The sequence below is a fragment of the Crinia signifera genome, chromosome 7 (assembly GCF_055691185.1).
Source record: "Crinia signifera chromosome 7, ASM5569118v1, whole genome shotgun sequence".
Classification (NCBI taxonomy): Eukaryota; Metazoa; Chordata; class Amphibia; order Anura; family Myobatrachidae; genus Crinia; species Crinia signifera.
The window spans coordinates 105,535,488-105,559,909 of NC_139223.1; the positions used below are offsets into that span (position 1 = coordinate 105,535,488).

The 24,422-nt window shown below is 41.9% G+C and overlaps 1 protein-coding gene across 2 annotated transcripts in view; it reads left to right on the forward strand.

The window, feature by feature from the left end:
• Positions 1 to 24,422, forward strand: part of HECW2 (HECT, C2 and WW domain containing E3 ubiquitin protein ligase 2) — a 478,030-nt gene that overhangs the window by 29,151 nt on the left and 424,457 nt on the right. For both annotated transcript variants that reach the window (XM_083153595.1, XM_083153596.1), the window contains exons 2-3: positions 12,833 to 13,145; positions 18,180 to 18,287. In XM_083153595.1, coding sequence (XP_083009721.1) covers positions 12,857 to 13,145; positions 18,180 to 18,287 — 397 coding nt within the window. In that variant the 5' untranslated portion in view covers positions 12,833 to 12,856. The remainder of the gene's footprint in view (positions 1 to 12,832; positions 13,146 to 18,179; positions 18,288 to 24,422) is intronic.

The following is a 24,422-nucleotide window of genomic DNA, read 5'->3' on the forward strand; positions in this document are numbered from 1 at the left end:
CTCCACTGCCACGATCCTTTAACCAGGAGCCACACTGTCCAGATACACGCTTAATGCGTTTCGGAATTAGCTTCCTTCGTCAGAAGCGTGTAATTAAAATGTCCATATACAGGCATATATATACCCAGAAACATTAAACATAATACAGGTCAGCTGCCGCTAATCGGCATCCAGCATCCGGTTTCCCCGTGAAACCAATATGGAGGTGCGTTCCATTCAGCGGAAATACGTCAGCTCGTGTGTTCCAATCGCCGGAAGTAGTCGGAACAATGTATTTCAGCCGTCTCCGGCTGGGCGTATAATCACCGCTGGGCGTACAATCACCGCTGATTGCCGCTTAGTATACAGGAAGTGACGTTTGCGTGTCATACACGCGGAAATTTTTCCATGTAGATTTGACAAGTGCGTTCCATTCGGCCGATTAGTATACAGGAAGTGACGTTTGCGTGTCATACACGCGGAAATCCTTCCATGTAGATTTGACAAGTGCGTTTCAATCGGCTTGTTTTTAATTTAGATTGACCCGGTCTCATAGGGAAATCCGATGCTGTGTACAATTACATAAAATCAACTTATATGAGCACTAAAAGAAAAAGGAGAAAAAGAACAAAATATACAATTAGAATGAATTGGACTCAATATACATTATCGACCACCACCACTTAACAGGTGAACTAGATAGTGACCCAAATTCAATACTAAAAGCAAACGTCTCAATTTAGCTTAGAAATGGTTTGAGCTCAAATTCTCCATTCAGGCCTTTGGGAACAAGAGTTCCCAAACGATGTATCCAGCACATCTCGGTCCTGGAGAGTCTTTTAGCTACATCATTAGTGCGAGTTTTTGGAAGGACTTGTTCTATGGCACAGAAGTTTTTTATCTGACACTCGTTGGGATTATGTACAGTGCGGAAATGCTCCGAGACTGTATGTGTTTTAAGCTGTTTGCGGATGTTGTATATGTGCTCAGCGGTGCGGGCCTTCAGCTGCCTGCTGGTTTTGCCAACATACAAAAGCCCGCAACTACACTGTAGCAAATACACAACATTCCTCGAGTGACACGTTAAAAATTGTTTAATTTTATAATCAACGCCATTGACAGTGAAGTGGTCCAATTTTCTTTCTTTTGTTTTCACTGTTCTACAGGCTAGACAGGATCCACAGCGATGGAAGCCGATGGTTCTAACTGTCTGGCGGGGATTATTATCTGTGGAGCTATGCACTAGGTGATCCTTCAATGAAGGGGCTTTTTTGTAAATGAATTGTGGTTTATGGGGTAGGGAAGGACCAATAACTGGGTCATTCTGCAGTAAATGCCAGTTGTTTCGAAAAACCTTCTCTACATCTTTGTGTAGTGAACTTTACCTACTGACAAACGCCCATTTAAATTTATCACTGTTGGTATCTGTTTTTGGTTTTGGTGTTAACAAAGATGACCTTTCCACAAGATCTATTTTTTCTCTTGCTGAACTTATCAGGTCTCTAGAATAACCCTTAACCTCCAAACGTTTTGAAACCTCCTGTAATTGTTCTTCACAAATGGAGGCATCAGTGCAATTGCGTTTTATTAGGGTGAATTGCCCGAAAGGGATGGCGTCGAGCCAATTCCGATGATGTTGACTTGAGGTATAAATAAAACTATTTGAATCGGTTTCCTTTCTGAAGGTTTTTGTTTTTAATTTATTATCTTCCACATACAAGTTTAAATCCAGGAAGGAGACCTCAACCTGGCTGCAGTTAAACGTTAATTTAATGTTGTAGTTATTAATATTTAAAGTGGAACAAAACAAATCCAAAGAACCCCTATCACCAGACCAAATAAAGCAAATATCGTCAATAAATCGGTACCAGGACACCAGGTTTGACCCCAGCGTGCCCCCCTGCCACACTACTTGATCTTCCCAGTGGGCCATAAAGAGGTTGGCATAGCTGGGGGCAAACCTGGTGCCCATTGCTGTGCCTGTACACTGCAAATAAAAAGATCCCTCGTGCAAAAAATAATTATTTGTTAAAATAAAAGTTATGCTTGCGAGTAAGAACAATTTTAAAGGTTCTGACATAGAACTCTTGTTTAGAAAAAAGGATATGGCTTCAAGTCCTTTTTCTATTTCAATAATAGTGTACAGCGTACTAACGTCAGCTGTGCATAACCATTGGTGTGCCTTCCAATTTACAGATGATATTTTATTAAGGATATCCCCTGTGTCCTTTATATATGCATTCGTGGCTACCACCAATGGTTGCAGGTGTGAGTCAACGAATGCGGACAAGTTACTTGTCAAGCTGTTACAGCCCGAAATTATTGGGCGCCCCGGAGGATGATGGGGGTCTTTGTGTACTTTGGGAAGTACATAGATGGAGGGGATACTTGGTTCTGCAATATTTAGAAACTCAAGCTCGTGTTTTGAAATAATTTTATCCTCAAAGGCTTTTGTGGTTAAATCAAGGAGTGCTTTTTTTATTTTAGTTGTTGGGTCTCCTCTAAGCTTCTTGTAGGTGTCACCAGAGCTCAATTGTTTATTGATCTCAGCTAGATATAATTCCTTTTGCATGAGGACAACTCCTCCGCCCTTGTCCGCGGGCTTTACAATAAGGGAAGTATCATTTTTGAGATCTTTTAAGGCTTCAAATTCTTTTTTTGTAAAGTTTAAACTCCTGATCTTTCTATTTTTTGTTGTTGTTTTACTGTTCGCAATTTTCTCCAATTCCTCACTTACAATTTTGTTGAAGCAGTCTAAAAATGATCCCCTACAGTGGGTAGGGTAGAAGGTTGAGGGGACTTTAAATTTGGACTGAGTAGTCACAGAAGCAACCGACTCCTAACCGACTCCTCCTGGTTTTCAATTAGTCCTGCTTCTTTTTGTGCAAAAAAGCGTTTGATTGCTAACTTCCTTATGTACTTTTGTGCATCTAGGAATAGATCAAAAGAGGTGGGTTTAAATGAGGGTGCGAACTTAAGGCCTTTACTTAAAACACTAATTTCCGCGCTGGTTAAGGTGCGGTCAGTTAGGTTAAAAAATTTTGTTTCCATATTTTTGTCAGTACCCACTGATGGTTTAACACGAGGGTTTTTTTTGGGATGTCTATTTTTCCTTTGTCCTGATCTTTTTCCTCTCCTAGTTTTTTTTCCATACAGTCGGCACTAGTTTATCCTCCTGTGTCTCTGTCCCTGATCTAAAAAAGACGGAGTGTTTGGAGTATTCTCCATTAAAGGTGCATATCTATTATTTCGTCTGTGATCAATAAAGTTTCGGCCATTTCCCCTCTCATCACGGTTGTAATGAGGTTCAAAGTCGTTAAAGTTGGGGTTTGTTACATTTCTTCTACGATTATCATTATCCACTTTATTCCATTTATTTATTTTTTTCCTTTTTTTTATTAATTTTCCAATACAAAAAACATACATATAAAACATCACCTTGTGTGTCACGTACACACTAGATATTTACATAACATACCAAACAAACAACATACATATATACGTACATTGCAGTAAGTGATTATTAGTAAACAATATATTCCTTTCTACCTATCTACTGCATCTGTAATTGTGTTTTACACGTATATCTAAAACCAACACTAAAATCCCTTGTTCCTTATTTCCTCTTTTGTTCTTTGCCCTGCCTCATTTTTAAATTTTCTTGTTGTTCTGTTGTCCTTAGCCCGATTACTTATCCCTCTCTTGATTTGGGGTTCTACTACCTTAACGAAGCTTTCTTTTAGTGAGCTGTTTACCCTGTTGTTTCCAGAATTCTATTGATCTACACTGGTAATTCTATTAATAAGTACTCTTTGTGCGTGCAATTTGTGAAGTATTTTTTAGTTTCTTTGTGGTTGTTCACACTTTTGTATCTAATTTCCCCTCCTACATGTACCTTTGAGTATTAATCCTCATTTTTTAATTTATCAGTGTTTTTTAATGAATATTCTCTTTTTTTTTGTGATTATGCATATTGCTTATTTAAATAGGTGTATCTAATCTACTTTATATATTTAATTTCTTATAACTAGTTGTGACTACGCTCTACTTCTACTAATTATTTTTATTTATATTATGTGTATGTGACCTTAATGTTTTACTAACCATTTACTCCAAATCTTTTTAAATTTCCCCAGTGTATTCCTATTCTTATGAATATGTCTTTCATGTCGTACTATGTACTCTACCAATGCTATCCATCCTTCGAATTCTGGCCCTGTTTTGGCCATCCAGGATCTGGCTCTCATTACCTTGGCCAAGGAACATAAGTTGATAATCAAGGCTTTTTCGTTACTATCTGTTACTCCATCATTAACTATGTTTAACAGGCAACATTTAGGCGTAAGAATATTTTCTTTTACCCCTATTTCAACTAAATACCTTTTAACCCTTATCCAAAAATCCTGAACCACCCCGCAGTCCCATAGCAGATGATAAAATGTACCAGGAGCACAATTGCATTTTGGACATTTATCTGACGATATAGCTTTAAATTTTACCATCCTCCCCGTGGTCATATAAGATCTGTGTAGTATATATAATTGTATTTGTTGAACCCTAATCGAGTTTGTCGATTTAGGAATTGAATTCATGGCTTCGGTCCATTACTCCCCGCTCATCTGTCCCATATCTTCCTCCCATTTCCATTTTGTTTTACTCAGTCCATCCTCATTTTTGATTTGCAACAAATGGTTGTATATTTTAGAAATCTTATTAATTTTAGCCAATATTTTTTTTATGGGCGATATTCCAAATTCTGGGACTTGACCTTTAAATTGGGCTCCTAATGCATTTTTCAGCTGGAGATATCTAAAAATATGGGAAGGGGGTAATGAAAATTCCTCCTGCAAATGGCTATAGGATTTCAGTTCCCTGTTTACGTACAATTGGCTTAGTGTCCTAACCCCATAACTACCCCAAACCTTAGATACTTGTAGATGTTTCAATTCGCTCAACCCTTTTGTATCGCCGAGGGGGTACTCAGTATCAAGACTCTGGAAATCATGTAGTTTGTTCACTTCCCCCCATATTTGATAGCTTGTGTCACCATTGGGGCGTCCTTTTTACTTACATGTCCTGTTACTAACCTTTGCATAGGGGTCATCCCATTTGCACTCCTTGATACTAATTCCCTTATCCCTTCTCCCGAGCCTGATCCCTCCGACCAATCTATCATTGATGTTATTTGGTTTGGGATGATTTTGTCTCCAAATAGGAGGGTTTGTAATCACCCCTCTTTGGATTTTCTGAAGAGGTGCTGGAGTCCTCAGGTTTTTTGAATCATCTACTATTTCAATGTCTTTTTTTGTTGTATCTCTGATATTTTTTCGTTTTTTTATCCCTAAGTTCTTTGGTGTTTTTGTCTATTTTTTGTAACAGGGATCTCTCATATTCAAGAAAATCCTGTTGTTCTTTGAATGGTATTGTTAGGTTCTGTAAAGACTTAATCTCTATATCTAGGTCATTCAAAATTTTACCACGTTCCTGGATGATTAGGCTCATAAGTTTTCTTGAGCAATCATCAAGGATCAAATTCCATTGGGTATTGAATTCGTCAGTTTCAAATGATGGGGGTTTCACTAGTTTTAGCCCCTTGGGAATCACATTGGTGGCCATATAATGCTCAAGTGTGGCCACTTCCCACCATATGCGATTTTCTTTTATCTTAGCTTTTTCTAATTTTTGAAACACACTAGTGAGGCTTTCATCAGTTATATTTATATCAAATGATGAGAAAGTATTTTTAATTAACTGATTTCTAGTATCTGAAACATCATTTCATCATTTGAAACACCAACTGACGAATTCAATACCCAATTGAATTCGATCCTTGATGATTGCTCAAGAAAACTTATGAGCCTAATCATCCAGGAACGTGGTAAAATTTTGAAAGACCTAGATATAGAGATTAAGTCTTTACAGAACCTAACAATACCATTCAAAGAACAACAGGATTTTCTTGAATATGAGAGATCCCTGTTACAAAAAATAGACAAAAACACCAAAGAACTTAGGGATAAAAAAACTAAAAAAGATCAAAGAGATACAACAAAAAAAGACATTGAAATAGTAGATGATTCAAAAAACCTGAGGACTCCAGCACCTCTTCAGAAAATCCAAAGAGGGGTGATTACAAACCCCCCTATTTGGAGACAAAATCATCCCAAACCAAATTTCAATCGTAAACAAATAATCAGACAACCACTAAATTATAACCATCGGCCATTTAATCAGAAAAGGTTTCATCAAAGAACCCTCTATAAATGGAATAAAGTGGATAATGATAATCGTAGAAGGAATGTAACAAACCCCAACTTTAACGACTTTGAACCTCATTACAACAACCGTGATGAGAGGGGAAATGGCCGAAACTTTATTGATCACAGACGAAATAATAGATATGCACCTTTAATGGAGAATACTCCAAACACTCCGTCTTTTTTTAGATCAGGGACAGAGACACAGGAGGATAAACTAGTGCCGACTGTATGGAAAAAAACTAGGAGAGGAAAAAGATCAGGACAAAGGAAAAATAGACATCCCAAAAAAAACCCTCGTGTTAAACCATCAGTGGGTACTGACAAAAATATGGAAACAAAATTTTTTAACCTAACTGACCGCACCTTAACCAGGGCGGAAATTAGTGTTTTAAGTAAAGGCCTTAAGTTCGCACCCTCATTTAAACCCACCTCTTTTGATCTATTCCTCGATGTACAAAAGTACATAAGGAAGTTAGCAATTAAACGCTTTTTTGCACAAAAAGAAGCAGGACTAATTGAAAACCAGGAGGAGTCGGTTGCTTCTGTGACTACTCAGTCCAAATTTAAAGTCCCCTCAACCTTCTACCCTACCCACTGTAGGGGATCATTTTTAGACTGCTTCAACAAAATTGTAAGTGAGGAATTGGAGAAAATTGCGAACAGTAAAAGAACAACAAAAAATAGAAAGATCAGGAGTTTAAACTTAACAAAAAAAGAATTTGAAGCCTTAAAAGATCTAAAAAATGATACTTCCCTTATTGTAAAGCCCGCGGACAAGGGCGGAGGAGTTGTCCTCATGCAAAAGGAATTATATCTAGCTGAGATCAATAAACAATTGAGCTCTGGTGACACCTACAAGAAGCTTAGAGGAGACCCAACAACTAAAATAAAAAAAGCACTCCTTGATTTAACCACAAAAGCCTTTGAGGATAAAATTATTTCAAAACACGAGCTTGAGTTTCTAAATATTGCAGAATCAAGTATCCCCTCCATCTTTGTACTTCCCAAAGTACACAAAGACCCCCATCATCCTCCGGGGCGCCCAATAATTTCGGGCTGTAACAGCTTGACAAGTAACTTGTCCGCATTCGTTGACTCACACCTGCAACCATTGGTGGTAGCCACGAATGCATATATAAAGGACACAGGGGATATCCTTAATAAATTATCATCTGTAAATTGGAAGGCACACCAATGGTTATGCACAGCCGACGTTAGTACGCTGTACACTATTATTGAATAGAAAAAGGACTTGAAGCCATATCCTTTTTTTCTAAACAAGAGTTCTATGTCAGAACCTTTAAAATTGTTCTTACTCGCAAGCATAACTTTTATTTTAACAAATAATTATTTTTTGCACGAGGGATCTTTTTATTTGCAGTGTACAGGCACAGCAATGGGCACCAGTTTTGCCCCCAGCTATGTCAACCTCTTTATGGCCCACTGGGAAGATCAAGTAGTGTGGCAGGGGGCACGCTGGGGTCAAACCTGGTGTCCTGGTACCGATTTATTGACGATATTTGCTTTATTTGGTCTGGTGATAGGGGATCTTTGGATTTGTTTTGTTTCACTTTAAATATTAATAACTTCAACATTAAATTAACGTTTAACTGCAGCCAGGTTGAGGTCTCCTTCCTGGATTTAAACTTGTATGTGGAAGATAATAAATTAAAAACAAAAACCTTCAGAAAGGAAACCGATTCAAATAGTTTTATTTATACCTCAAGTCAACATCATCGGAATTGGCTCGACGCCATCCCTTTCGGGCAATTCACCCTAATAAAACGCAATTGCACTGATGCCTCCATTTGTGAAGAACAATGACAGGAGGTTTCAAAACGTTTGGAGGTTAAGGGTTATTCTAGAGACCTGATAAGTTCAGCAAGAGAAAAAATATCATAAGACGCACCTAGTTTTAGAGGAGGAAAACAGGAGAAAAAATATTCTGCTAGGGTCAAGGAAAAACCCTCTATGAGATGATGGTAATCTGGAGGTTACATGCCATTTTTATTTATTTCTCATATTTCCTTTCTGTGTGTTCTGGGCCATATGGTTAATAGTCCTCTATTAACAAAGTTCTGGCATTAGCCAGTCCAGTGGAGTGCCTGGAGCCAGCCTGCAACCTGGAGTACCTGCTACCTGCTTCCTTTTACACAACCCCACTTATTTCCATAAGACCCTTAACCCTGGTACCTTTAATATGAAGTTTCCAGAGAACGATACCAAATGTCTGCACTGTAGGAGTCCTCCTGTAGCTCTCAGAGCCTCTGCTCTGCTAGTCAGTTTGCCAGTGACTAGGCCAGGAATGTATGTGGCAGGGTGACAACGTGTCCTCTCAGCCTGTAGAGCTGTCGCGGCTGCCGTCTCCCCTCCTTAGGAGCTTGTTTGGCAGAGCAGAGGGCTTGTGCAGCAACGAGGGGGGGGGGAGAATATCTTCTCTGCCCGTGGGAGCTACTATATGCTGTATGCTGCGGCTGGCTTTTCCCCCAGCCTCTCACCTCCACGGGCTGCGCGGCAGTGCCGGGAGCTTGTACGGCGGTGCCGAGAGTTTGTACAGCGGCTCTCCCTCCCACCTCTGCATCGGGAACTTGTGCGGCGGTGCCGGGGGCTTATGCAGTGGCGAAGGGGGAGAGAATATCTTCTCAGCCTGTCAGTGCTGCCGTATGTCGCGGCTCTCACCTCCGGCTTCCGCTAGCTTTGCCTTAGGTTCCTGGGTCAGCGTTGCGAAGCGTTGTATTCGCTCCATAAGACGCACACACTTTTCTCCCCACTTTTTTTGGGAGAAAAAGTGCGTCTTATGGTGCGAAAAATACGGTAGATCTTGTGGAAAGGTCATCTTTGTTAACACCAAAACCAAAAACAGATACCAACAGTGATAAATTTAAATGGGCGTTTGTCAGTAGGTATAGTTCACTACACAAAGATGTAGAGAAGGTTTTTCGAAACAACTGGCATTTACTGCAGAATGACCCAGTTATTGGTCCTTCCCTACCCCATAAACCACAATTCATTTACAAAAAAGCCCCTTCATTGAAGGATCACCTAGTGCATAGCTCCACAGATATAATCCCCGCCAGACAGTTAGAACCATCGGCTTCCATCGCTATGGATCCTGTCTAACCTGTAGAACAGTGAAAACAAAAGAAAGAAAATTGGACCACTTCACTGTCAATGGCGTTGATTATAAAATTAAACAATTTTTAACGTGTCACTCGAGGAATGTTGTGTATTTGCTACAGTGTAGTTGCGGGCTTTCGTATGTTGGCAAAACCAGCAGGCAGCTGAAGGCCCGCACCGCTGAGCACATATACAACATCCGCAAACAGCTTAAAACACATACAGTCTCAGAGCATTTCCGCACTGTACATAATTCCAACGAGTGTCAGATAAAAAACTTCTGTGCCATAGAACAAGTCCTTCCAAAAACTCGCACTAATGATGTAGCTAAAAGACTCTCCAGGACCGAGATGTGCTGGATACATCGTTTGGGAACTCTTGTTCTGAATGGAGAATTTGAGCTCAAACCATTTCTAAGCTAAATTGAGACGTTTGCTTTTAGTATTGAATTTGGGTCACTATCTAGTTCACCTGTTAAGTGGTGGTGGCCGATAATGTATATTGAGTCCAATTTATTCTAATTGTATATTTTGTTCTTTTTCTCCTTTTTCTTTTAGTGCTCATATAAGTTGATTTTATGTAATTGTACACAGCATCGGATTACCCTATGAGACCGGGTCAATCTAAATTAAAAACAAGCCGATTGAAACGCACTTGTCAAATCTACATGGAAGGATTTCCGCGTGTATGACACGCAAACGTCTCTTCCTGTATACTAAGCGGCAATCAGCGGTGATTGTACGCCCAGCGGTGATTATACGCCCAGCCGGAGACGGCTGAAATACATTGTTCCGCCTACTTCCGGCGATTGGAACACACGAGGTGACGTATTTCCGCTGAATGGAACACACCTCCATATTGGTTTCACGGGGAAACCGGATGCTGGATGCCGATTAGCGGCAGCTGACCTGTATTATGTTTAATGTTTCTGGGTATATATATGCCTGTATATGGACATTTTAATTACACGCTTCTGACGAAGGAAGCTAATTCCGAAACGCGTTAAGCGTGTATCTGGACAGTGTGGCTCCTGGTTAAAGGATTGTGGCAGTGGAGTACCGTGGACTGAGCCCCCCTTGCTTTCCAGACACAAGGGACCCAGACTAGAGGACTTCACACAGACACCTCTATGCCTGCTGTTTGCCGGGAACACTCTGTTACATGCTTTTATGACAAGTCACCACTTTGTAAGTGTGTTGTCTTTATTAAAACCTTTTTACTCGATTGACCTGCACTATGCTGCCTATTATTATATCCCCCCCCCACACAGAATAAGGGGAGAATTCGATGAAGTTGGACCATCCATCCCTCCTAATACTTACTTACCTGTTGACCTCAGATGTGTAATGTATAGGGTTTTGTATGGTATTATATTGACTATATTATTATATGGTTAAAACTATTCCTGTATTTGGTTACCTCTGAGCGCTATTGCACTTACTCATTTCTTTCCACAAACTGCTGTATATTTTGAGTAGTCTAAGGTGTTTTCTACTCTATGAGTGTGTGTATAGCTGCACTTTGGTTTTATAGCGCACCCATTAGCCTCACCTTCTTTTCAGGCTTATGGAGTAGCCAGCCTTTTCGGTTACACCTTTGGTTAAGGCGCACTCCATGAGAGCTGTGGGCGCATCCTGGGTGGGTGCTAGGGGTGTGTCAGCTCTGCAGAGCTGCTACTTGGTAGGCTCAACACACGTTTGTAAAGTTTTACAAATTGGATGCCCTGGCCAAAGAGGATACCCAGTTTGGGCAGACAATGCTGCAGCAGTCTCCGCACGTTCCCACCCATTCTGGTAGCTTTGGGACATCCCAATGTATTGAGAATCTCAGTATCCCATATGGATGATAGAGAAGAGAGGATTTTAATTACCAACAGGTAAATCCTTTTCTCGAAGTCCATATGGGATACTGGACACCTGGTTGTCAGTAAAATGTTGTGATGTTTTGGCTTGTTGCCTATGTTGTCACTTGTGATATGTACTTGTTGTGTTCAACAAATCGTTAATGGTATTGTTACCAGTTATTGTTGTTTAAGGGTGTGCATCTCACCACACTTACATATACGCATATCCTGCCTCACACATTCATTCTTCTGGGGCACAGTCTTTCCTGAACTGACTTGTGGGAGAGGAAGTAGTGGGGAGGAGCCAGTACACCCACTATGAAGAAGTTGTATGTGCCTGTCTCCTGTGGAGGACCTCTTCTTCCCCAATGTATTGAGAATTCCAGTATCCCATATTGACTTCGAGAAAATAATTTACCTACTTAGCGCTCTTTTACATGTGTTATTACCAATTTAGCTGCTTTTTACCTTAGCGCAGTGTGACAATTTATTTAATCTGTTATCCATCTGGGCTTCGCACCAGAGCTTTCCGTCTTGGTGCTTCATTTGCTGAGAATGGGACGTGCAAGCATGTTAGATGCATGCACACCCCATTCATGACAATAGGATGTGCAAGTGTGTGAGACATTTGCACAAACTATTCAGTTTGAGTTTAGCTAATGCTTGGTTAAAATTAACATCAAAACCCTGTGTGTAGAAGGCATCAATTTATGCCGTTGAGTATAATTACTATACACAAATGCATATAAAGTTTAATGGTGTGTACACACTTGTACAGTGTGCTTCAGATTTTGACTATATAGTCAATATCGCATCGGGATCGCATGGGTTTTTACCCTTGCAATCCCGATGCGATCCCGATGCGCGCTCCCATATCGCAGGCAGAAAGTCTTGGCTGCATAGACTATATAGTGCAGATCTGCACTTTATAGTCCAAATTGTATGCAGATCACATGCTGCCGTGCGATGCGATCCTGATGCGATCTGATCACGTTGTAAGCCAAATCGATATTGGGTATACACCATAAGTGTCGTTGCCTATTGATTGTATCTTTAAATGTTGGAATAAATGGGAAACCGCTTTCTTTGATTGTGTATCTACTTTTACTTTTTTGTTTTGATCTTTATGTAGTATAGACACATAAACAAATAATTAAGACTAATATAAATGCTACATATTTGTAAATACAGTTTGCATGTCCAATTAAAGGTTTAGCTCGACATATCATCACATTGTCAACATACTGTAGAGCAGTGGTTCTTAAACTGTGGGTCCTGACCCCAAAAGTGGGTCGTGACCATCTCAGCATGAGGTCGCAACTCCATATTGCTGACCATCAGTCTGATGACTTCTCTAATCTCTCAGCCAGTGATCCAAGTAGTTTGAAAAATCAGTTGAATTGTCTGTTACTTCAGAATCCTTGCATCATTTTGTACCTCCACAATGCTGCCATGCATGTGCAGTCTGCTGACCGCACATGTGTGATGACTGTTCTGTGGTAACTTGATGGGGTCCTGTAATAATTATTGTTGTCTGACGGGGTCCCAGAGCAAAATAGTTTGAGAACTGCTGCTGTAGATTAATTACATGCCACTGAAAAATAAAATAATGATGTTTGGTTTGAATTTGCAGGTCTCTCATGGCCAACTGTAGGTCATGGCCAATTCTACAAGTGAACATCTTTTTGTACGACGGCAAAACCCTCAGTTGCATTATATGCTAAGTCCGGAGAATCTCCAAAGTTTTGCACCCCAAAACACAATGACAGAGAATTTGAATTTTCAACGGGCCAACAGTGATACTGATTTGGTAACCTCTGACAGTCGTTCAAGCCTAACAGCCAGCATGTATGAGTACATACTTGGGCACTCTCAGGAACTTATCATCTTCTGGGATATAAAAGAAGAAGTGGATCCCACTGATTGGATTGGTCTTTATCACATTGGTAAGTATGTGCTATTGTTTATTTAAAAAGCATACAAAGTAATACCATTACTTCACTGTTCTATATATTTAAACTGCCAAACATGTTTTATTCCCTAGCCCATCTCTTTGTTTCCCAAATCTGCTATCTCAGTGTCAATCTTAAATCTGCAGAATTGTGTCATATAAACCTTGAAATATTTATTCAGTTTCTTTAGCCTTGCTATGTCCACAGTATGCTGCTCTTGTGAAGGCTGTGTTCAGAACATGGGGTAACTGACCCAGAAATGTAATACCCCTTTCACACCAGCCAAAATTCCCAGGTCCCTGGAACAACCTAGTGCTTGTCACAATTCTGTTTGCATCCTGTGTATCTGGCCTTTCATTCTGCTATTCACTTCTGTGTATTCCAGCCAGCTGCAATTAGACTGCAATCAGGCTTCCACATGGGCTATAATCGCTGGCAATATGGTTGCTGACCGACCATATTGCCAGCGATTGGAGTGTGCACCGGCGATAAATCGCCGGGTGCGTGCTCCCGTTTTCAGCCCCCTAATGGTCGCTGGTCGGAGGAGCTTGCTCAGAGAATTCTGTTTATATTGATGATAGGTGCAGGGACAAGTCTCGGCTTTCCTTGTTGCCTCTGCTGATTTGGCTATGTAGAGCAACTTCCTGTTGTTGTGGATTTCCAGTGACACTTATACCCCTTTCAGACCGCACTAAAAAAATGGTATTTTGCCGATTTTTAACCGTTTTGAAATGGTAACGTGTGCGGTCTGAAAGGTGCAAAGTGATTTTACCGTTTCCAAAAAAAAGGTTTTTGGAAACTGTAAAAAAGCAGAGTTCTACCCGTTTCAGACCCGTTTTTTTAGGATCTGTGCTGTGGGGCTGGAGGACCCCCGGGCAACCTCTCCCCCCCCGGACAGAGACGGAGTTCTGTAGATAGCCGGCTCCTGTCCTGCGGCTCCTGTCATGCTCCCAGGCTCACATTCGCTGCCCGTGGGTCCTCCCGCAAAGCTGATTAATTGATTGTGGTTGCAAGGGGGGAGAGAGGCTGCCTGCGGGTCCTCCCGCAAAGCCGATTAATTAATTGGGGGGCGAGGGGGGAGAGAGGCTGCCTGCGGGTCCTTCCGCAAAACTGATTAATTGATTGGGAGGGGCAACAACGACAGGACTCGTGCGGCGTCCTGCACTGGCCAACGGAGGAGAGGTGTGCACGTATAGAGGGAGAAGGACACCCAGCGAGTGCGCGGCGGCTGGGAGCAGCAGTGACAGCGCGACTCCGGTCCCGACATCCTGATCACGCCACTAACCAGCCCATCATGGCAACCAATCACAATAATGCTGTCATCGTTGCAACCGCAGAGCAGCCTAAACAAGTGACATAATTTATTGGGGGGGGGGGGTCAATTTTTACAGAGGACCCCCCCCCCCAATAAATTATGTCACTTGTTTAGGCTGCTTTGCGGTTGCCACGATGACAGCATTGTTGTACCTGAGCAGGACTGAATGTGAGCCGTTTTCACACCGCAAACCTGCTTTAGACCAGGTATTTAGATGCGGTGTGAAAGGGGGTAAACTTCCTCTGACCCGTTTTAAAAAAACATTTTAAATACCTGGTCTAAAGCAGGTTTTGCGGTCTGAAAGCAGCATCAGAGGCATGACACAGAGTGCAGGAAGACATTGTGCAAGTTCTGTAGCACAACAGTCCCCAGCAATGCTATTTAACCCCTAAAAGCCTGCAATGTCTGCATTGACAATCACACAGCATACAGGAAGACACTGCAAGTTTTGTGGCACATCCCAGCAGTGCTATTTAACCCCCTGAATGCCTGCAATGACTCCAAAGGCACGTCCTCCCTCTCTCTAATGGCCTCATCTTTGTGGGCCTAAAAAAGTCAATTTCTAATGACATTCTCATAGAAATGCAGGGTCATTGCAGGTTCAGTATGAAACTGGAATTGTATTACCGGGTTGGTCTCTGCATTTCTGGTATGAAAGGGGTATAAGTGTGTCTCATTAGAACGGAACTTGATTCCCAGTAAACTTAAACTACAAACTAAATAGTTTCTCTTAGCCCATTAGGTATTATGTAAGTACAGTATATGTCTGGAGAGCAAGCATTTTAAGCATAGGAATATATTCTTATAGATTTTTTTCTAACTATACTTAGTTTGTTCAGTGACTGCTTAGACTCTTTTTTTTTTATTGGTCTCTTTTCTGCTTTTTTAATATAGTTTTTCTTTTTTTACCCACTTAGTATATTTCTGTGTGTTGTTTTCTTTATTAGTGTTGGTGTTTTTTTTCTGGTTTCCTTGGCAACCTCACTCCCTGACACACTTCCAGAGGGAGACTGCACAATACCAGATATGGGGGTGATTCTGATTGTCTCTCTAAGCAGCAAAAATTCACTGCTTAGTGAGCCATGCCACATCACCTGAACGAATGTCCGCCACCCTCACCGCTGTTTCCCCTTGCAACGCAACTAAGTTTTATTTGCGGGTGCCGGGACAAAGACGAATACTTTAACTAAGCCCCCACTGTTAATTAATGGTTTAGTGAGTGCAGAGCCCCTGTGATTTTTATTAAACAATGTGGTCACCAGGGCTGGACTGGGAACAGATATCGGCCCTGGCATTTTGAGCACACAAGCCCATCCGTAGTAAGCGGAAACCTTTTGCGGTGAAGCCGTGCAGGCTCATGGAAAGGAGGTGTGGTATCACACTGCCCATTACACATTATGGAACACATGGTAATGCGCATTACACAAAATGCTGCACTCCATAATGCCCATTACACAAAATGCTGCACACCATAATGTCCATCACACAAAATGCTGCACACCATAATGCCCATTACGCAAAATGCTGAGCACCGTGATGCCCATTACCCATTATGCCACACACTGTGATGCCCATAACACAATATTTGACACACCATGATGCACAGTACATATTATCTCCCCCTTCTGTAGGATACAATTGGTTTGGTCGGAATTGCTTTATATAACGTGGGGTCCGATGCAAGCACAGGCCAGTGTTTACAGATGGCTCTGGAGATGACAGTGGATTTTTCATCAAATTGGGCGACATAGATGTTAGAGGGTCTTGTAAAAATTTGAAGTTAAAGTATTTGTTACAATGCAAGTTTCCGACGTTTTGGGGCTATCGCCCCTTTTTCAAGGTGTAGGTGAGAGGGGGAGGAGAAAAGAGAAATGGAGGGCTGTGAGTAGGATTGGAGAGACAGAAATATGAGAGGTTAGATGGAGAGCGGGGGACGGAGTGCACTTTATACCTCTTAATCTCCTCCTCCCCCACACCACCTCAGTACATGCTGTGTTGTGTTGTCCTGCCCCACCCACCGCTCCTCCACATCCCCTCACCCTTAAACATAAGTGCACTGCTGCAGTTTACCTTCAGCATTGAGTTAAGGTCTTCCTTGTCGGCGCTGGGTCTTTAAGCTACTGCAGACAGCCCCAGCTGCCTCCCACGTTTACTACGGCGCACAGCGCTGGCAGCAGCATGGGTCCTCCTGACTCCTGAATGATTCACGCCGGGGCTAGATAGTGATGTCGAGCCCCGGAAACATTGGAGGGGAGAGGAGAGGGGGGCTCGATCACCACTTACTTCTCCGTTCTCCCTTCAGTCACACACAGTGCCGAACTGCCGCTGCGCTGTACTGACACTGCCCGTGCGGCATTACTCAAATAGAATGAAACGGTGCAGGGGGTGCCTGCAGAGCCCTCAAGCCCCCCAAAGGCCCGGGCCCCATAGCAATTGCACCCCCTGCACCCTCCATAGTTCCGCCACTGAAGGACTAACAATCAATTATATAATTTGTTAGGTATGATGCTAAAACATATATGACCAAAAAGAATTGAGTTACTGCGCTATTATTGGTTTATAAATGCACAATGGATGAATAAACGACTAATAGCGCAGTAACTCGATTCTTTTTGGTCATATATCTTTGCTCTATCATTTCATCGGTGCATGAGAATAAACAGTACTTATGTATTATCTGGGTGCCCGATTTTTTCATTGCATTGCATCGCATCGCATGCAATATAGTGGCATACATTGTAAAGACCCAATTTTTAATTGTATAGTCACCCATGGGTGATTTCATACCCCCACTATCCAACTACGCATGGAGTTGATTTTATATAGTGTGGCGAGAGCAGCGAGCCACCGAGCCCGAAGCGTGGCGAGCCCCGTGAGGGGACGCAGAATACATGTAAAGTTATCCACGTCCCCTCGCGGGGCTCGCTGCTCTGGCCACGCTTCGGGCTTGGTGGCTCGCTGCGCTCGCCACACTATATAGGATCAACTCCATGCGTAGTTGGATAGTGGGGGTATGAAATCACTCATGGGTGACTATACAATAAAAAATCAGGTCTTTACAATGAAAAATCGCATTGCATTGCAGTGCATTGCATGCCTTAAGTAGTGGCATGCAATGAAAAAATTCGGGAGTCCAGATAATACATAAGTACCGAATAAACTTTTCTGTGCACGGGTGTAGGATAGTTCCATGCACATACACTTGTGCATAAAGGGAACTGCAGCTGAGCTATATGTACATTTCCAAGAATATAAATTTATAATTTTTTATTAAAAATCACCATTATTTTTTCATCCCTTTTTGTTTATATTTACTAAACAGCGCCCAAATTAACACTAGTAAATAGTGGTTGTTCTTTTTTCAATGATGCTAAAACAGCATATACAGTACAAAGTGCATTTGACTGAAAAAGAATTACAGATTCAACATAATAAAGTGCAAAGTGTTTTCCAGTTTATGTGCAAATGATCTATCTACTGGTTAAAGTATGTAGCTATCAGCAACTATATTGTTGTGACTGGTAATCATGAATAGGGACTTATCCTGTTAATCACATAATCACGTTGAGTTTTATGATAATATTGAGAGTTATACAATATTTAAATAAAAAAAGAACATAACAGCAAATTATAAACCGGTGCAAATGGTGGGTACTTTTTAAAATACTTTGTATATATTCTTTAATCCTGAAACACTATACTTTAATTTTTAGATGAAAACTGTCCTGCAAATTTCTGGGATTCCAAGAATAGAGGAATAACTGGAACACAAAAAGGGCAAATTGTCTGGAGAATTGAGTCCGGCCCATATTTTATGGAACGTAAGTATCTCTTATGTGTATAAAGATTTCCCTTCTCTATTAAAAATAATTTTTAATAAAATACAGAAAATTTCACTATTTACAGTAATTAAGCATTTGATTTCTAATAGATTAAAGAATCTGCAAATTTCCATCTACATTTTTTATTTGGAGATCTATGTATGTTTGGATGTAGTAATCTTTGCAGTTTCTCTGCCTAAACAAAGGTATAATCGCGCCTGAGTTGGTGCATGTACAGTAGAGCCACAACATACACAGCATGCAATACACATCTTGACTACTGAGTGGATAATGCTCCACTAATCCTTTACTGTATAGCAAATAGCGGCAGATGGATATAGAGTACAGTACAAGTTCTGGGAAATGGCCAGTGACAACTGTAATGTTATTGTATACTGTACAGACAGACCAATAGTCGGAGAGAGTCAATAAAAAAAAAAATTGTGTGTGCAGACACAAATGATTTATGTGAGCATCCAAGTCCCATAGCTCATACAGCATAAGAAAAACCATTTGGTAGGGATCACTGCTTACATTTACACATATACTTTTGTCTCTATCATCAGGTGTAAAGTGTGCCGCGATCCATGCAGTTTGATTCCCAAATTGTGGATGCCTTAATATTTTTTTTCTTGACACTGTATTAATTAATAATTGTCCTAGTGTCTGTAACCCCAAATCAGTAGCAATGTTGGCAATTTATTGACTTAAGCTTGCCTCCTTGTCTGTGAAAAGAGCAGTCTCCCAGGGGAGAAGGGGTGGGGTTAACCAGAAGAGTTCCTAGATGCTGTCGAAAATATTAATTCTCTGTCAGGATCTCACACAATAAACCAATTAATCATTAAATAAATAATTAAATAAAATAATGTATACAAACGCAAATGAACATGTTAAAGTAATGGTCCAATGACGTTAGGTTAATGTGAGCGTCCAAGTCTCGTAGCTACTTTTTTATAACAATTTCCTTTGGTGCACCACACCCAGAAAAAAGCTTGGTCTCCAGTTTTGCCTGTAGGCAGGCTACCTACTCCACTTGTTAACCCCCACCTTCCCCTTCCCCCTCCCCTGGGTGACTGCTCTTTTCACAGACAAAGAGGCCACTAGTTTATATGACCGTGCCAAGGAAAACAGCAAGCAACCGCAAATTGGGTCCCCTCCAATTGTCCACCCAGTTTTCACATGGTGCATGATCTTTGGCTTCCTCTGCAGCCTGATGTTTTGCCATCCAGGAACTTAGGGAGGAGTTTTTATCTCTCATTATACTTATAAAGACAATACTTGCTACTGTAGCCTTTAGAGCAGAGTACATTACAAGCTGTTCTTACTACCTATTACTCAAATAGAAAATACTTCATAGAGAAGCTAAGCATGGTATTTTTGCATCCAAGAACTTAGGAAGGAGCTTTTACAGATGGAGCCGGCCTCATTCAGCGGTGGTCTGGCAGTCTTCTCTCCAACCACCAGCCCCTGGAAGGGGAAACACATACATCCCCTTGTGACGGAGCTCCCCGTGGACACTGCCACCTCCTTGTCGCTGTGCGCCAGTCCCCGCCGCCTCCCCGCACCCCTCTAACCCTGCCCATCTCCCTCAAGCGGAAAAACTGTGAGGGGCGTACGTGTGAGATAGATCACCGGAGATTACCAGTGGGCACATTCTGGCGATCTCGGTGCTGGCTGAGAGGTGCTTCATCTGTAGCTCTCCCCATTATAGTTATAAAGGTAACACTTGCCTCTGTAGTCTTTAGAGCAGAGTATGTTACAAGCTGTTCGTGCTACTTATTACTCAAATAAAAAATACTGTATAGAGAAGCTAAGCACAGTGCTTTAGCATCCAAAAACAATTCAGGTTGGCTCAGTATAATGCAAACATTGCAGATTACCAAGCACCTTAGAACTCAATATATAGCAAGTGAATCAGAATTGGGGGGAGGGAGCTTTGATCTCTCAGCATTATACTTATTGTATAGCTGTAGCCTTTAGAGCTGGGTACGTTACAAGCTGTTTGTGCTACTTATTACTCAACTAGAAATTACTGTATTTATTTTTATTTATTTATTTTTTAACAGTTTCTTATATAGCGCATACATATTCTGCAGTGCTTTACAGAGTATAGTTGAACATTCACATCAGTCCCTGCCTCAGTGGAGCTTACAATCTATGTTCCCTACCACACGTACATGTTAAATGTTTTGGGAGCCAATTAGCCTACCAGTATATTTTTGGATTGTGGGAGGAAACCGGAGTACCCGGAGGAAACCCACGCAAGTACGGGGAGACTATACAAATATATAGAAAATATATAGAAGACTCTTGGCTTTTGCAGCAAATCTAATTCATGTGACACCGCAAACGGAAACGGCAACTCAAGTCCCTCCAATCGTCTGTCGAGCTTGCACGGTACCAGGTGCTCAAGCTTACCCATTGCACAGTAGGTGTGCCCAAACCATTATGGCGGTATGGGTAGGGGACCGGAGCTGTGGGTTGATCATTGCAGAATCTGTGCCTTTGTCAGCAGAGGCAGAGCAGTCATAGAATCTATGCAGGTCATTCTGTGATGTCAGCTGCCCGCTATCGCCACCCGCGTCATTGCTGAATTACCATGAGACTGGCCAGAATTATCACGCAGATGCCCATGAAATGCTGGGCGTTCCAATCGGTGCGACCTGTAGCGGCCCCTGCTCTGCTCCATGCGAACGGACCAGTGACTGTACAAGTCACCACATCCTTTCTCAAATGGAGCCTGCACATGCGCATAAATGCTTATGGCAGCAATTGGTATCGTCAACGTATCTAAATATATTTTTAGGTGTTATATGAGCATGTGCAGCCTCTGGGTCATCAAATGTATATGATTGCCATTATCAATGATCTTTACAATGTTGGGGGTGCATAAAAGTGCAAATCATTTGTTATTGTCAACCAAGAACTTGCAAATTCATGAGAATTCTTTTCTCTTTTGGGCCACCGAGTAATTCTGAAAAATAAGAATGCAGTCCTCATCAATAATTAACTCCCTATGTCTTTTTGAATGCCACTATTATTCTATCCTTGTCGCAGTAGTCCAAAAAATGTTCTATTACTGGACAGGGACTAATATTTTAACAAAGAAATGGATGACTGCGCTATAGATAAATAAACAACTTGTACATGATGCTAGGGTACTTGTGTATTATCTGGGCGCCCGATTTTTTCAGCGCACATTAAAAAACCGCATCACATACAATCATATCGCATGCGATGCTACGCGATTGGACCCGATTTTTAATCGCACAGGCACCCTGATGGGTGATTACTATGTTAAATGGCCCCCATTGTTAATGCCACCCCACTATCAACACCAACCCGAAGAGTGGCGAGCGCAGCGAGCCAGCGAGGGGTGGCGATACGCATCCTCTGACCTTTTCATACCCCCACTATCCACGTCGGCGTGGAGTTGATTTTATATAGTGTGGCGAGTGCAGCGAGCCACCGAGCCCGAAGCGTGGTGAGCGCAGCGAGCCCCGCGAGGGGACGCAGAATACATGTGAAGTAATACGCGTCCGCTCGCCACGCTTCGGGCTCGGTGGCTCGCTGCGCTATATACAAGCGACTCCACGCCGACGTGGATAGTGGGGGTATGAAAAGGTCAGAGGACGCATACCACCGCCCCTTGCGGGCTCGCTGCGCTCGCCACGCTTCGGGTTGGCGTTGATACTGGGGTGGCGTTAACAATGGGGGGGGGACATTTCACATAGTAATCACCCATCAGGGTGGGTGTACAATTAAAAATTGGGTCTGGGGGTGCATTTAACAGTGTAATCAGGCATCAGGGTGCCTGTACAATGTTATACACATGCCACTAGATAAGGCATGCGATGCGACGCGATATTAAAATTGTACACTCCTCTGGGGAAAGGCTCAATATCGGGTCCAATCGCATCGCATGCCTTAAGTAGTGGCATGCGATGCGATATATCGGGTGCCCAGATAATACACAAATACCGATGCTAGTACCAATATTGTAAAATTTTATAGAATAATCAAAGAAAATTAATGTAAATATATAGAAAAGGTAAAATAATAATGAAAATAAGTACGACCAATTGATATGAATATAATGAAATAAAAAAAAAAGTGGGAACTGATGATTTAAGTCTATATGGTACAGTATCTGTTGGATTGAAAAAAGGCACAGCTGGGTTTACTTTGTTGAATTGAGACCGTTCCTATTAGGCCTAACTAAATTAGCAGCAGCAGTTCTGGTATAGTCAAAAAAATTTGGGTATAGATAGACCTGTTGCGTTAGTCTGCGCTGGCGGGGTACAAACAGCGGTATGGATCACCTTTCCATACAAAGACAATGGACAACTGTATCAACTAAAAAAAAACTGTACTGCACCATATTCAGTTTTTACTCCTGCATGGTAACGCACAATTTGGATCAACATTTGACCAACCGGTGATGTCACCGCCCCCTCCAAAGCCTATGTGTCTACAGTAATAGTAGACATATTTAAAGGGTACAGGTCACATACACCTAAACATATTATACCATTATACATATTATACTACAGTATTATACCACAAGAAATTGAAACTGTATTACACTACTGTATTCTTTTTTTCTTTTCTTTTGCGTATGACATATGAGGAATAAGGAAATATCAGTCAGCGCTAAAGGGATACATTGGTAAACTTTTTCTTTGTAGTGCTGGTATAGTGTTTCCCCTGTTGGGCCTATCAAATTCTGGACCCTATTTATGAGCCCTTTCGATGTTAGGTGTACCTAGGTCCTCCGAAAGATGGCGGGATTCCACCAGTTGCTTACTTAAATAATCTATCAATCCCTCTAATTTGTTCCGGTGTATACCAACAAAGCGTAGATTGTTTTTGCATATGAGGATTCGCCAAAGGATTCTTCAAATTGTCTACCTTATTCATCAATGGTGTATGAACTTGCGTTAACTATGCTGCACTTAACGCTAGTTAACTGTGTGGGATAATGCTTTTTCAAGTGTGTTATCAGTGCACCTAACATGCGCTAGGGACAGCCCGGCGTGAATGTCCCCTTCAATTTCCCCAGCAACTAGCGGTGTGGAGCTAGGCGTTAAGCTTTCCCTGCCACTAAGCAATTATTTTCTTGCACTTATTTAGTGCCAGTTACATAACATATCCCCAGTAGTGCCAGTTACAAATGTCCCAGTAGTGATTTAGCAAACAAAAGAAGAAAAAGGACATTCCAGACGCTATGGTTTTCAAAATGATTTGGATAACATATCCAGATAAGGGATACTCAACCTGTACTGGACTCACAAATGTACTTGATAAAAATAGTAGTTAAAAGCCCATCAGCTTCTGCAATGTACTTTAACTTTGAGCTGCAACCGTTTTTACTTTCACTTTGAGCTGACCGATTTATGCCCACAAACTTCTCACCCCACCCCGAGACCCTATCTACTCCTACCTCCAATCTCTGTCTTTACAGCTCCCTCTCTCCATATTCAGCAAGTTTGAAAAAGCGCCCTTTCAAATATTACACCGCACAGCTCGTCCCGCTGTTTCTTAGCCTCAGGAGGTCAGCTCACAAGCTGTCTGCCCGCCTGTGTTGCAGGGGCTGCTGTGTGTCTGTGCAGTGCATCCAGTCCAGCTGACACCCAGGAGGACAGTCTGAGACTGTCATCAGTTAGACCAGGCATGTCCAAACTATTGCCCTCCAGCTGTTGTGAAAGTACAAGTCCCATCATGCCTTGCCACAGTTTTGCTATTAGGGAGTACTATAACTATGGCAAAGCATGCTGGGATGTGTAGTTTCACAACAGCTGGAGGGCCACAGTTTGGCCATGCCTGAGCTAGACAGGGATGATTGCCGAGAGATGACGGGCCGGCTGAGGACAGGAGACTGGACGTTTGCCTCCCTCTCATCTGTGGCCCCCCTTTTCACCCGCAGCACCCCCTACTCCCGTAGCACACTCCCCCCTTCTCATCCGCATGCACCCTCCCCCGCTGTCACCATTATTCCAAGACATATTTTTGTATCATTTTGTATCTTTACAGTGTGTAATGTACAGGTGCAGTCACTATATACAGTGTAATGTACAGGTGCAGTAACTATATACGGTGTGTAATATACAGGTGCAGTCACTATATACGGGGTGT